The following is a 14,212-nucleotide window of genomic DNA, read 5'->3' as shown; positions in this document are numbered from 1 at the left end:
ACTGTCCTGATAGTTTCAGTGCTAACCAGAAATATGAAGGTCATTTGAACAGGACTCCTTTTTGAACATGAAATTGGGTATTTTTAATTTTTTTTCCCCTGGTGCAAGCAATGAGTGTGACCTAAACCTCAACTGCTAAGTGGAAGTCATCTCTTTTGGAGTTGAGGAGTGTATCTGCCAGCACTCATCCATCTACTCTAGAATCAACCCTCCTTCATTTAAGGCAACAGGAGCTTTGAACGATTGGACTGGCAAATAGTTAGATCCAAAAAGCACATCTTATGTGGTTATACCCTCCCCTGTGCAGCACTAGATTGATTTAGCTTAGTGTCAATAGGAATGAGAACCAAAATTGTAATATGTATTTGTTCTACCTTTTGTAATGCCATCCCTTCCTCCTCTATTTCTTTAGTGATGCTTAGAAAAGGCATTTCTTCTAGTCTGTGTGTGATACAGTAAATTATTAGTACTAAATTATTTTGACATATTAACAGCACTAAGGTCTATTAGGCTGAATTAACCTCTTTGCCCATCAACCCCAGCAAGTGGAAAAAGGTGGTCCTTTGGTCTAAATTACCTGCAGTACCCTTTACTTGAAGACATGAAAGTTATTTCCTTTACTGTTTTTTCTCAGGGAAGTATAATTCGTTTCTCTCCCTTTGACCTCAGTAACATCTTTCCTCCTGGAAAGAGAAGAAAAGCGGAAGGTATCTTCTCATAATTGTTTTTCTCCTCTCTTTTTCTGTCCTCTTTCTGGCTGATAGAGTAATATACTGACCCCATATTATATCCAGTGTCAACTCCCCTTCAGATAGAATTCATTCTTTTTTCAAAACCAACTCACAAATTACAAATTAAGTGATCACACAGTCTTACATCACTGGAAGGACAAGGCATAGCATACTTTTCATTTAATGTGCTAAACATCTTTTTGGTTTACTTCAGTTTTTTAATAAATGAGAAGCTACCCTGGAACAGTAGTCACTTTGGTGTCCTAATGATCATTAATATTGGAGAAAGAAGCTCTGTCATTTCACCTTGCTAAAATGTATTTTACCTCTGTGATAATATTAATTAGTACTTACTAGTAGTAGCTGTGAGTTAGCTTCATAGTGAAATTTTTTGTAAATGAAAATGTAGCATACTGGATTCGGTACTCAGCATTATTATTAGGCTGTGAGTCAGCTTGTCACATCTGAGAGGGGATCTTTTTCCACTACTGGTTTTCTATCACTCCACTCACCTGCAGTTTTGAGGAAGCACTGTTAAACGATCTGTTGGCCAGGTGAGACACTTGTACCGCTGTCTAGCTGTTCAGTGCGATGGGTGCCTTTCTGATTCCGTCAGCCATAGGACACATGCTCGCTAAAACTTACCGCTTTCTGCTTGGTCACAGGGAAGCTGGTTTTACGCAGCCAGCTGTTTGCACTGCCCCTGAATACAGAGAACCGTGTTCTTTAAAATTCTATTTGTCTTCATTCAGTAGCTGCATGCTCTATTTAAATCCTTTTATTTTTACTTGGCTCCATATGATCAAATATATACGGGATGTGGCCTTCATACACCACAAGATAAAGGATTCATCAGAGCATGAAGGAACATCCTAGCTACATCTTGTTAAAAAAGTGTGTGTGTGTGTGCGCGCGCAGGCATTGGTTATGTAACTGTCCTCGATGCGCAGCATCACTGTGTGCTGCTGGCCTGCCAGGTGCCTCGGAGGGAAGCACATACACCTATTTATACACCTATTTACAGTCTCACTTGAGGCACAGTATCATTAGAGGAACAAATTCGGTAGGTGAAATTAGTGATGTAACTGAAACGAAGGTGCTTATGAGCTTTTCGGAGTTTGCTGATAATGATCAAAAGTAAATAGCACTGGCATCTTGTTGCTTTTGAATTAGACATACAGATGTAATGGTTTTATTTATTTTCTGTGGCTCCTACAAGGCAAATGAAGTTGTAAGGTATGAATCCCTATTATTACATGCTCAGAAACAACTATAGCTGAACTAAATTTTTAGGGTTTAGTCAGTAAAATTGCATAAATTTAACTCTTATACAAAAGCTGAGAACTGAGGCACAATTGTGTCATCTTACAACTCCAACCACAACTTGATTGTTTGCCTTCATAAGATACATGTCGAGGTATCAGTTCAGTAATTCACATATGTGGATAAACACAGATTCCCTTTGCTTTCGTGCCCCTGAGGAAACAAAGCTGTGTTATGCTTTACTATATTGGGCATAATCCATTCTGTGAGCAAACTGATCACCAAGTTCATGAAAGCAAGCTATATGGATATTTACTTCCATGGGTTTTTTTCTTCCACAGAACGATATCACACCGTTGCATGTTGCATCGAAGAGGGGAAATGCAAATATGGTCAAACTCCTACTTGATCGAGGAGCTAAAATTGATGCCAAAACAAGGGTAAGCTTAAGTGTGAATGCTGTGAGTGACTGTGTGGAATTCTTGCCTTGCTGTACAAATCATTCATCTTCCTGGCAGGCTACCATAGCTGGACTGCATTTCCTTTTTATAAAATGGTTGCAGCAGGATGCTAACAATTTACATGTCTTAAAGCAGTGTGTGAAACACCATGTATGGCAAAGATCAGAACCAGCAATTTTTCATATTCTCTGTAGAGCATTTAATTAGGAGCTGCTTCTAGCTACTTGGGAGGTAGAGGTGAATATACAGGAAAATTCTAAAAGACAAGAATTCAATTCAGATATTTCAGAATTTAAGTACTAAAACCGTAACTTTGAACTGCAGTGTGTGTTTGCCTTTTGTTACCCACAGGGCAGTGTCCCAGAGCACCGTGTTGCTGATGAGTCTCATGCAGCTCAGCCTCTCTCTGACTGGGTGCTTAGCTGCTGGCTTGGATTTGTCAGCAAATGTGCCAGGCGTAGGGATCGTTTCCATCAGGTTGACACCTAACTCTATCCGCTGAGTGACTTAGAAGATTGATGCATACGGTTATATCTAATTGCTGTGGTTAAAACTCAACCAAACCAGTTTAGGGATATTTTATTTACTTACACCATGGCAAAAAGAAAAGGAAAAACTTCAAATATTTGGAAGCAAACCTAGAAACTAGTGGTGCTGTGGGCTGTCATGGCAGTCTTTGTAACACGCTCCTGTGCACATGAGGTAACCTTCAGGAGCTGTGCCTGTAACTTTTTGACAATGCTTATTTTCTGGAAATATTAGTGTATCACTTATCCATCTTCCATTTTTAATTATTCTGTATAATTTCCTCCAGGATAATTCTAAACAAAACAAATGAATAATCTAAGAATATTTTTTTCTACAATTATTACTGCATCCACGGGTTTCTGTTTGATTTTGCAGTGTTTCAGCAGTCTCTGAGATTTCCTGCAGTGCTTGTTGAGGCACACTTGTATTTTTTATTTCTGTGGCAAATTCAGAAACTGGGTCAATTTATTTTGTCATCTCTTCACTCTCTCCACATGTTTTTCTTTAGTTCTTCTTCTATTTTACCTTTAGAAGTCACTCATGATTTCTTTGTAAAATGTTTCTGGTTTTTCTGATTGGGGAATATGGAAACGATGACTTTTCATGGATAATGTGAACGGTGGGTATAATTTCTGGACTAAAATACCAGCCTCCTATGTCCTACATGGGGGCTGCCACGCTGAGGGGTGTGTGCCTACCATTTTGGTGATGTGACAGATGTGCATTTGGTCAGCACAGGGAGAAAAGGACATGACAGGGCACTATTTGCTTCCTCTCTGCAAGCATTTATATGGTCCACTGCAGCCAAAACATCAGGGAGAACTACTTTAAATAGCTGGAGTCCAGCTTGTTATTTTCTCTTAGTAATGAAAATTCATGATCTGCTTCATTTTCTGTATCACAGGCTCCAGGGTCAGACGTTAGGAGAATTTATGTAACTAAAAATAGAGGCTGGGACGGAAACAGGATCCAGGAAGAGGGCAGAAGCATTAACAGCTCCTGAGTCTGGCAGAGCTTTCTAGTGAGGCAAAAGGCAATGGATGAGTGTGGTTCATGAAGTGGTGGTTTGTTTTTTTCTGACTTCTCCCAGAGACTGCCTGTTTCCCCAAACACCCATCCTCTCCATAAATCAGAAAGGATTTGCATAACTTCTCCTGCTTGAGCTGTACGTGTGTCAGTCATCATTGCACTTCTCTGGCATTACCAGAGGCATCGTTTTCTGGCAGTTAGTGACTAAGTGGAAGTTTTGCTCCTGGCAGCACTGACTCATCCTGGCAAGGGTTTACCAGCCTGTGGTCTGGGCGGTGTGTGCCTCTGCCGAGGAGACTCACTGAACCCAGCAGACAGCTGCATGATTGAGAAAAGGGAAGAGCATTGCTGGAATGGATTAGGAAGGATTTACAAATCAATAGGATAATCAATAGAAGGCTGAGAGTAATGTGGTGCTAGATGAAAAAAAGACATTGTTTCAGGAGTATCTGCCTAGTTCTCATATTCAATAGCAAAGATTAATTGCTGTGAGCTGGTATAACACATGTTCCTGCTAAATCTCTCTTGTTATTCCTACCTGACCCAATGTTTTTTTTCCAAGGCAGATGATTTGAGGTATGTCAACTTTGCAGTCATTTCATTTTTTCAAGCACTATTCTTTTTTTAACGTCCCAGGCATAGAATGGCCTTACAAAAATACCAGATGACAAAAGCTTCAGTCATACCCTTTTGCAACAGCATCACCACTACTGAATGTATTGAAAAGCAAAGAGCAGCCAAGGCTGCCTTTTCTGATACATGAATCAAGACATGCCAATCAGCTGGATGCCGTCAGAGCCCAGCCTTGTGGTGTTCTGCAAGGGGCAGGTGCTGCCCACACAACAATGCACACACAACTTGATAAACAGATGGGATTTGCATGTGAAAATAAGTGAGGCTTCTGTTACCAGATTTATAAATGTGAGACCTCTTTTTTTTTTTTTTTAAGAGGTTTTAAAGAGATGAGCAGAATTTTTTTTGTTTGGTTGAAATAGTTTTTGTCTTGTACACCATGATATTATTTAATGCCAACGTTGATTATGGAACTCAAAGTAACTCCTTAAATGTGAATGGCGAAAGTTCTGTACCCATATGAAAGGACAATTCTTGAAAATTGCTTGTTTCTTTTGCTCAGAGGCAGAAATTCCTAGGCCTTTGTTTCTCCTGTATCAGGTCTGTAATTCAACTTTAAAAGAGTATGCTGAAGATACTGTTTTGTGTTGTTGACCAAACACTGACAGGGCCAGGATTTGCTACTCTGACTCTTAGATGGGACAGATTTAGCTATTCAGCTGTTGTTTTGTGATCTGTTCCTGCAATCCATTCTCTGTATGGTGTACTAGAAATACGCTCCACATAATGTCTATTTTTATTTTTCACGAATATATTCATTTTATAGATAAATTTACATAAAACCTTTCCTGAGTATTAAAGAAGTTGGGGTAATGATTTCTTTTCCTTAGTCATTTCCACGAACATTTGCTGCTGGCAGATGGTCCTGGAAACTGCAGTGCTGAAGTACTGCACAAAAGGTTAATGTGAAGGGCTAAATCCTTATCCTGTTTAAATTATTGTAAACGTCATCCACGGGCTCCAAATTTCTCTATATTCATTAGGAATAGGATTTGATGAGCACCGTAAATATTATTGCACGCATGTATACTGTAGTTAGGAGTTGAGATAACGTGTGAACATATGAGGTTATTTCAAAAAATCATCTTACAACTGTTTTGAGGCTCAGTCATCTCTTTTTTTTTTTTCCTTTTAGTGCATGCTTATGTTGCATTGTTTATTTTAACCAGTTGTTTATCTTCTCTCTGTCTTTTTTTTTTTGTGCGAGATGTCTAGCAGCTGGTACTTGGGGCTTTGTACTGAATTCTTAAGGGTACTCCTCAAGAATGCTGTGCTGCTTTTGTCCATTCCAGGGCAGCTTTTATCATTCAGGTTTTTAACTAACATTCTAAGCAAAGACCTATTAATGCCTCATGTAACATGTTTACTGAATGTTGCCCTACTTATGTTTTCTCTGTCTTCCAGAAAAGACTTTAAAAAATTAAGTTTAATTAGCGAGGTTGATTAAATTAGCATGATTTGCTTTGGCTGTCTCGTACTGTATATGCCAAAGTGAATTTGTGTCTGAAGCAGGCAGCAAGCAAGTTTTAGCCTGGATTAACAAGAAGTGTTTATAATCTTCATTCTACTGATTTTGCAGCTAAATAACAGGCCAGCACTCATATCTGCATGAAAACATGTGGGATATGCTCTTTTAAGATGCATCAGATCATACATAAGCTGCTCCAGAAAAGCCACATGTATTAAGATGTAAAATAACTACAAGAACAACACTGGCTCAGCAGTCTAAGTGCATTTTGCATTTGTAGGAAGAGCAAACCTCGTTTGTTGCACTGTTGAATGGAAGGGGCAGTTTGCAATAGTGCCAATGAAGTGAAGAATTCAGGACGCTTAGAGCATGGAGGGACCATGACATACAGGGCCCTGCTAGGCTGGAGCACATGCACGGAGACTCGCTAAGCAGTGATGGGGCTGATAAACCCTGGAGGCCGCAGTAAGTGCTCCCCTGGGGAAGCAGGCCTTCTACCTCTGGCTCCGGGGAGTGCAGTGCCAGTTGCACCCCTGCCGAGGACATGGACAGGCTCTGCGATTTGGCTCAAAGTCTGACAAGCTCTTGCTGAATATTTGCCTCACAGTACATCTTTTACTGGGTGTTGTGCTTAATTTCATTGCTCATAGACTGGATTAGGAGCTGATACTTGCTGATGTGAGAGTTGTGGTACTGAGGCTACCATGGATTTGGGGTACAGCTCGGAGGGTCCCATTATGTGAGGGAAATCCTGGGTGAGCACTGACAGAGAAGGGGTAGCTGGGGAGCACAGGCAGGTTGATCTGTGCTTACCCGTGCTGCTCAGGGGTCCCTTAGAGCCAGAGGTGGCGGCAGGGAAACACACTGCGCAGGGAGGCTCAACTGCCTCCACCGTCATCCGCTAACGGCAAGCCAGTTGTGACCCCAGTGTAACAAGATCAGAGAGCTACACAGGTATCGGATCTCAACAGGGATCAGAAACAATCCTTAGATCTCATTAATTTGAGTGTGTTTGAAATAAAAGCTAAAGAAAGAGCAACAACCCCAGAGATGGGTGTGCAACGCTTATGGGAATCTTGTGCCTAAGCAGAACTCCTCCTATTGTCCTCCTGGCTTTGCTGAAGCTTCTCTCAGGCTCTCTGGTGGGATAGATAATACAGATGATATGATTTATCATGTCAGCACATACTTAGAGAGTCCTTAATCTGAAGATTATTGTCATAATCGTTTGTAATGGTTCTTCTTAGCCGTTGCTGACTATCATATTAAGGCAAGTTTGCTTCCTAATACATGTAATATATTTTATGCTTCACATAGTATAGTCTATACGAACAGTAAATAAGCAGTAAAAAAATCTCCTGACAAAATCAGTGAAGTCTTAGTGAGTTCAGAGCAGTCTCTTAATCTCAGAATCCTTTTTTTTTTCAATAAAATCTTTCTGTGATTTTTGTTTCAGATTGCCTCTGCACGTTTCTTCATGTGCTTTTAGCACCATATAGCAATTAACCAAGCCAGGTGAATAGACAGTCTCTTTTCAGAATACAAAAAAAGATCTCTGCAACTAAATGAGCTGTCTTCCAAGGGTATTTGCTCTTTACAGTGGGAGTCCTGACATCATCTTAACAATAGCTATAGATCGACTGTCCCAACAAGCACCTACATTGCATTGTAATGTTGTGTCACACCATGTGATGCATCTGGTGGTAGTGACTGCTGTGTGGACTAGAATGAGCTCTAGCTGGCCACGCATGACTGCCTGCCACCTCCTGTCCCACAGGAACCTTGTCAGCTGTGGGCACAACACGGGAGGGCCAGGCACTGTGAAAGGGTTGGGGCACTGTGCTCTGGGAAACCCTGAAGTAGTCTTTAAGGGTCTAGACTAATGCATGAAGATGATCCAAATGTGTCTCATTCTCTGTGAGCTTGGTTTGTGCTACCCATGGTACGTTGGTGAACTGACTGGGGGGGGCATGAAATCTGGAAAATGTCCCCTGACTTAGTTTTGTGCCTGATCTCCTTGAGCATCTTTCTTTGTGCCTGGAGAATGTAATAATTCTAGGAAGTAAAAAAGAATGAACAATCTAATGTACATGATCTTTGTCTCCTGCCTACAGGCCTCTAGTTACCTATCCTTGCTGGTTTTTATTTTCTTTCCCATACATGTGTTTTTGTGGGGGCGATATTTTTGTGTTAGTTGTTTGTGTTCTGCTTGGTACTTGGTATGCCTTTGCCTATGGAAACAGCTGGCATGGGAAATATGCATTACCTTTTTCAAAAACTTGTGAAGATACAGCAAAACTTTTGCAACTCAGCTGATAAACATACGGTTTGTGGGTTTTGATATCTTTTCTCTTTACTTACATGTTTTGAGCAATACATCTTTATTTTGTGTAGTCTCATTTTAACAAGATGCCCTTCCCTGTACTTCATGGGCTGAAATAACAGAAAGAAGCAAAAATGACAATAGCATCAGCTCCAGAGATGCCAGTAAGAACATAGTGGGCCAAACTGTGTTCATCTTGCATGAACAAATGACTGCCTGAGTCTGATCAAGTTAAGTCTGAACCAAACTCTTTTCTTCATCTACATCAAAAACATATGCCTTCCTTTAAGTGTCAGAACATGCACAATGAGAACCATACAGGTCTTAAATTAGACTAGCAGAAAAAGTTAATCACAACAATTTCTGCCTGCCAGCTTTCATAGGCCTATTAGGAGAGGTGTAAGGCCTTCTGAAGCACTACATCCCTGTCCTCAGCTGCCCTCTACACCTTGCAGGCCTTAAGCTGATGTTCTAGTAGAGTGTAATGGTTTAGGAATTATCAAGAAAGAATATTGTAATTATGCATGGAAAACATGCCTGGGGAGGTATCTTAATAGTACTTGCTGCCATACAGAGGCAGACAGAGAGGGAGTGCATGTGCATGAATTGGCAAGCACGGGATGTGCGAGAAGGAGTTTTAGATAATCCTTTTTATAAAAATGATATGACATATGTATTTTAGACAATCCAACATATGTGTTTTTAAGAGTGCTGGAAAACACTGGAAAAAGGCCCCTTCCTTTATGACTTGTACTTGGAAAACTAATAAATGTTTACCTTCTGTCTTTATTAGTTTCAGCCTTTCTTGTAAAGACTCCTCTTTTGACGTATTTAGTGAAAATACAGTATTGTTGTATTTTATGTGTGTTTCACACTGTGTGTGACAGTATCTCCTGCATATTTTTTTTTACTTTTAACAAATCAGATGCTTGCTCTTACTAATTCTGAAAACATTAATTTTTCTTCGTTATTTTTCTTGAAACTGTGACATTACTAACTGTAACAAGTGCTCTGACATACCGCATTGAAAAACTCCGTGTGACTTTACTCACAGTTACTCAAGGCATATGTGCTATCTTTCATCATAACATTCGTGTACAGCAGGCTACTTGAGCATTGCAAACAGGGTACAGGTCAAAGAATAACCAATCAGTTTGGAATAACTCTGTTAATGTTCAAGAGAGTCTTCCTCTTATTTAAGGGATGTATTTCTAATATGATAATAACTAGTACTAAGCAAACTCTTTTAAAAGAGGTATTGATAGTATGCCTTGACGCTAGACCAGTCATTGAGCTGGATGTCACACAAGTACAATCTGCATGACAAGAGACAGAAGTTAATCCAACATACTTTTATCACCTGGGATTAAGGTAGTTTTCTCATCTGCTATACACCTGTCAAAATCAGTGTAATAAAAAAAAGTCTAAGTAGGAAAGATATTTTTTTTTTTCTCTCAGATGAAAGGACTATCCATTGACTTTGATGCATCCTGACAAATGAAAGACTCAGTTTTCTCAAAAGCATGCAGGCGAAAAGTACCTGAAGTGCAATCTCATCTTTTTCTTTTATGTGCATTTACTACTTTACTGCATGTACAGTGAGGGCCTGTAAGTAGCCCACTGCATGAGCACCAATTTGATTATGACTGTTTACATGCTTAGAAAATTAGAGCCAAAATGCACTCTGTCCATTTGAAAAAACAGGTTCAACTGTTCAGTTATGTAAGAGCAGCATCCTTCAGGAATTAATTGGTTACTTAGGACATCATAGGTCTTTATAAAAATGCACAAGATTTTACTGTGTCTGAAACTAATTGATTATAATGCTTGTGTCCCACAGGATGGGTTGACCCCTCTCCACTGTGGAGCAAGAAGTGGTCACGAACAGGTTGTAGAAATGCTGTTGGATCGTGGTGCCCCTATTCTTTCCAAAACCAAGGTAACTAGTACTGTCTTCTGCTGGGATAATCCTTGTACTTTTTTTTTTTTTTTTAATGTAACTCTGCATGTCTCATATATTTAAGGGTTTGACAATAACTTTCCTATTTCATAGCTATTTAAAGTAACTGTGTGGGAGATCTCCAAAGTGAATGCCGTATGTAGTGCACGTCTGCATATGTAAAATGTGTTGAGATACACAAGAAAAGGTTTCTGTGCCAACCAAAAAGGCCTGTGTGGTAACCCTATGCCTCAGAATTTCACTAGTTGAAAATCTCTGTGTCTATCCTGGAATAAATACATGGTGTTTACAATATATCTTCAGCTTGCACCAAATTACCCTAAGGCTAGAGTAGAGATAAGAGATAAAAATAGCGCAATGCCTCTTTGCAGAGACAGCTCATATTTCCTTAGGACTTAGCCTGATTACCAGTTTCTCCACTTTCTCTTTACAGTTTATCATGCAAAATTCTTCATGGGAATTTCAAATCAGCTGTGCCAGGGTGCACCAGATTGCTTTAGACTCAAGGGTTGGCATTAAAGCACGGACTTGCCAGAACTTTGCTGGTGTGGTCTCTGCTGTGCCGTTACTGCTGATTTTAAATCTCAGTGCAGCAGCCTGCTTTGTAGTGCCACTACAATCCATGACTTTCCCATTCAGGGTTGAAATTTGGATTGTGTAGGTTATTGAGGTTCTTTCCCAAGATAACCTTCCACTACATGTTTTCTCTCAGTCTGTAAGCAATATATTTCCAACAATGTTTCTTATTTCCTTCTATCATTTATTTCTCTCTGCTGTCATTCTGTCCTATTCTGTCTCAGTGCCCTTCTATATTCTACTTTTCTCCTTCCCCTTCTTTGTTTTTCTCCCCCCCGCCCCTTACTGGAATATATTTAGCATTTGTTTTGGGGAGGTTGGCACCAGCTTTCCTCTGCTCAGTGAGTCACTGGCAAGCGCTGTCACGGGTAATCTGACAGACAGGATCCACCCATCCTCTGCATGTGGAGTTTCCATGGACTCCCACAGCCCTGACTTGCAAACTTCACAAGCAGGGGGAGACAGGAAGGGGCTGTCTAGGAGCCCCTTGGGGTGCGTCTCCACACCGCTGCCTCTCTCAGAGCCTAGAGCTCGTACTCCGGGGAGTAAGGCTTTTCCATGCTCTCTGGTAGCTCAATTAATTACTTAAAGAAAAAAAACCATGAACCTCATTGTTTGTTTTCCACCATCATAAATGAGAACCTCTCCCAAGGAACTACATTTCTTTGTCACGTGGATTTCATATTGTCAGGTATTATCACTAAATTTCACCCGCGGTTTAAGGCCTATCGGTTTTGGATTTGTTCCTCTTCCTGAGGAAATTCACAGGGCCTGGCCCAGAGTTCACTGGCTAAAATCAGGCAGATGAGAACATGAGACAGTGGGTTTGAAATAGCCCAAGGCTGAAAGACACGCTTTGGACATTGACCTGCAGAGGCTTATATAAACACCTTCAGCAAAATGGGAGCCTCCTCTCTGAAAGAGAGAGAACTATGTTATGTGCTAAGAAGGGAACAGAAGAAAGTGCAGAGCTTCCCGAGTTTCCCTCTGTTGTGTTAATTCTGCTGGTTTTGGAAGGTAAGCTACAAAGTAGCGGTACCTCTGGATGACAAAAATGAATCCATTCATTTGGCACTAAACTACAGTATTGTCCTCTGCAAAAATAAGTGGCTCCATTCTCTTCAAATTAAGTCATATATTATTGTAAATGGGGCACATCTTTGAAAGAATTAGAACTTCACAAAGTTTTCTCGTGTTATATAAAACTCTTCCAGAATAACTGGACTGCAGTTTGATAGTTATTTCCTACTAGGGATTGTTCAGCGTAGTGCTGACCCTTTTTTGCACTGGAATAACCTTAGATTTATTTTCAGGGGAAGCGATGATCTAATGGATTATCTGGGGTTTTCTACAAGCAAAAGGAAAACCAGATTTTAGTCCTGAGTATGCCAATGATTTTCTGTGCAAGAAATGACATCTCTGTGAATCAATGTCCATTTATTTTTAATTACTGTTTTTCCAGGCTTGCTTGGCTCTTTTCCTTCCTTTTTCCTTCCTTTTTCCTTCCTTTTTCCTTCCTTTTTCCTTCCTTTTTCCTTCCTTTTTCCTTCCTTTTTCCTTCCTTTTTCCTTCCTTTTTCCTTCCTTTTTCCTTCCTTTTTCCTTCCTTTTTCCTTCCTTTTTCCTTCCTTTTTCCTTCCTTTTTCCTTCCTTTTTCCTTCCTTTTTCCTTCCTTTTTCCTTCCTTTTTCCTTCCTTACCTCCCCACCCCACCATTCAGAGTTAATGGCACTTTCCCTGATGAAAGTACTTTGACACAGCTACAAAATAAGCTATGTATCACTGATAATTTTATGTTTGCCCCGTCAGGCATTTGATACTCTATTTCACCTCTGTGGTTCTCTTCTGGTGATTTAGTTCTTGGTTTGTTGGGGTTTTGGGTTTTTTTAGGTATCATATGACTGTCAACATCTTTGATTAATCTTGAACTTCCTGACCTTTTAAGATTTTCTTGGCAATCTTCATCAAAACAGTAATATAACAGTGTTTATATGGTGGCGCCATCCTGAAGTACCAAATCACTTCTTACTGTTATTGGTGGATTGTCTCTCACAACATGGGTATGGGACAGGAGAACATGGTTATGTGTAATATTTTAATGTTAAAAAAGGGAAGACAGAGGCGTTGAAATATTAACTGGCTTGTGTAAGATTGCAGCGTATCTTCTACTGCAACAGAATTAAGAACAAGCCTGGTTTAGGTCATAACAAAAGACAATATTCCAATGATGTTTTGTATTCATCAGCTTCTTTAGCATCCAGTCTTGTCTCTTGCTCTTTCGTGTAAAGTCTGACTAGTTGCTGCACTTTTCTCGTCCATGACAGATTCTTGTCAAGCATCTTGCCGATTTTCCCAAATTGACATGTGGCTGCTCTGCTTCTTCCCTTCTTTTCCATCAGTGTCAGCCTCTTTTGTACAAGTCTCTCATATAAGGGAGTCCCATGTCATCTTCTCAGTTTCTTACTCCATTAATGTGTGGTTTATTGGCTGTTACTGTGAAGAATGACACTTTTCACCTCAAGGATCTTTCTTATAAAAATGGAACAGAAGAGTGTATAAAGTTTTATTATTTTTCACCTAAAAAGCACCATCAGTTAAAAATTGTTACCAGGAGGGCTTGGTGACTGAGGGAAATTAATCTTTTTTTTTTAACTCTACTGTTTAACTACACTGAAAGACAGTGAAAACATTTAAAATGCATTGCTAGTATCAAGCTTCCATGCAGATAATTGCTGTCGTAGCCTTTGGGAATGGGAAAGAGGCTTATCCAAGCCAACATAAATCACAAGTGAGATGCCCATGAGATAATCCTACTTGAAAGATCTAACTGTGTCCAAGAATGTCTGCTTCTCAGCACTGAATGTAAACTGCTTTCAAATTCTCACACTATTAGGCTGTTTGCTTTCACCATCCTTCTTCTATGTCACTTTTAAAAATTATTTCGCTGTGTATTTCCACCTTTATTTTGAATGTTTGTCATTACTGTTATGATATGGCCATGGGAAGGGGGAAGAAAGAAATCATCTGTTTCAGAAAACCTGAGCTGTTAGCTGGTTTTACGTTGCTACTTTGCCTTTGCTAACTACGGTCACATGAGGGCACTACATCTGTGAGCAAAAGTTTGTTTCTTCATGATGGCAAACATAGTGTACTGTCAGTCATTTAAGGATTATATACTATCGTGTGTTACCAGAATAGCTCCTGCACTTGAATCTAATTTTGGCATTAGAAGGACCAAGTAA

The 14,212-nt window shown here is 39.9% G+C and overlaps 1 protein-coding gene across 1 annotated transcript in view; it reads left to right on the top strand.

Moving 5' to 3' along the window:
• Nucleotides 1-2,335: 2,335 nt before the first annotated feature.
• LOC104166114 (ankyrin-3-like) overlaps nucleotides 2,336-14,212 on the top strand; it is a gene marked incomplete at its 5' end in the record, with an annotated part of 43,771 nt that continues 31,894 nt past the window's right edge. Inside the window, 2 exons of the mRNA XM_009705940.1 lie at nucleotides 2,336-2,434; nucleotides 10,277-10,375. Of these exons, the coding sequence (XP_009704242.1) occupies nucleotides 2,336-2,434; nucleotides 10,277-10,375 (198 nt within the window). The remainder of the gene's footprint in view (nucleotides 2,435-10,276; nucleotides 10,376-14,212) is intronic.

The sequence above is a fragment of the Cariama cristata genome, unplaced genomic scaffold (assembly GCF_000690535.1).
Source record: "Cariama cristata isolate BGI_N322 unplaced genomic scaffold, ASM69053v1 scaffold42268, whole genome shotgun sequence".
Taxonomy (NCBI): Eukaryota; Metazoa; Chordata; class Aves; order Cariamiformes; family Cariamidae; genus Cariama; species Cariama cristata.
This window is presented reverse-complemented; position numbering and strand designations above follow the sequence as displayed.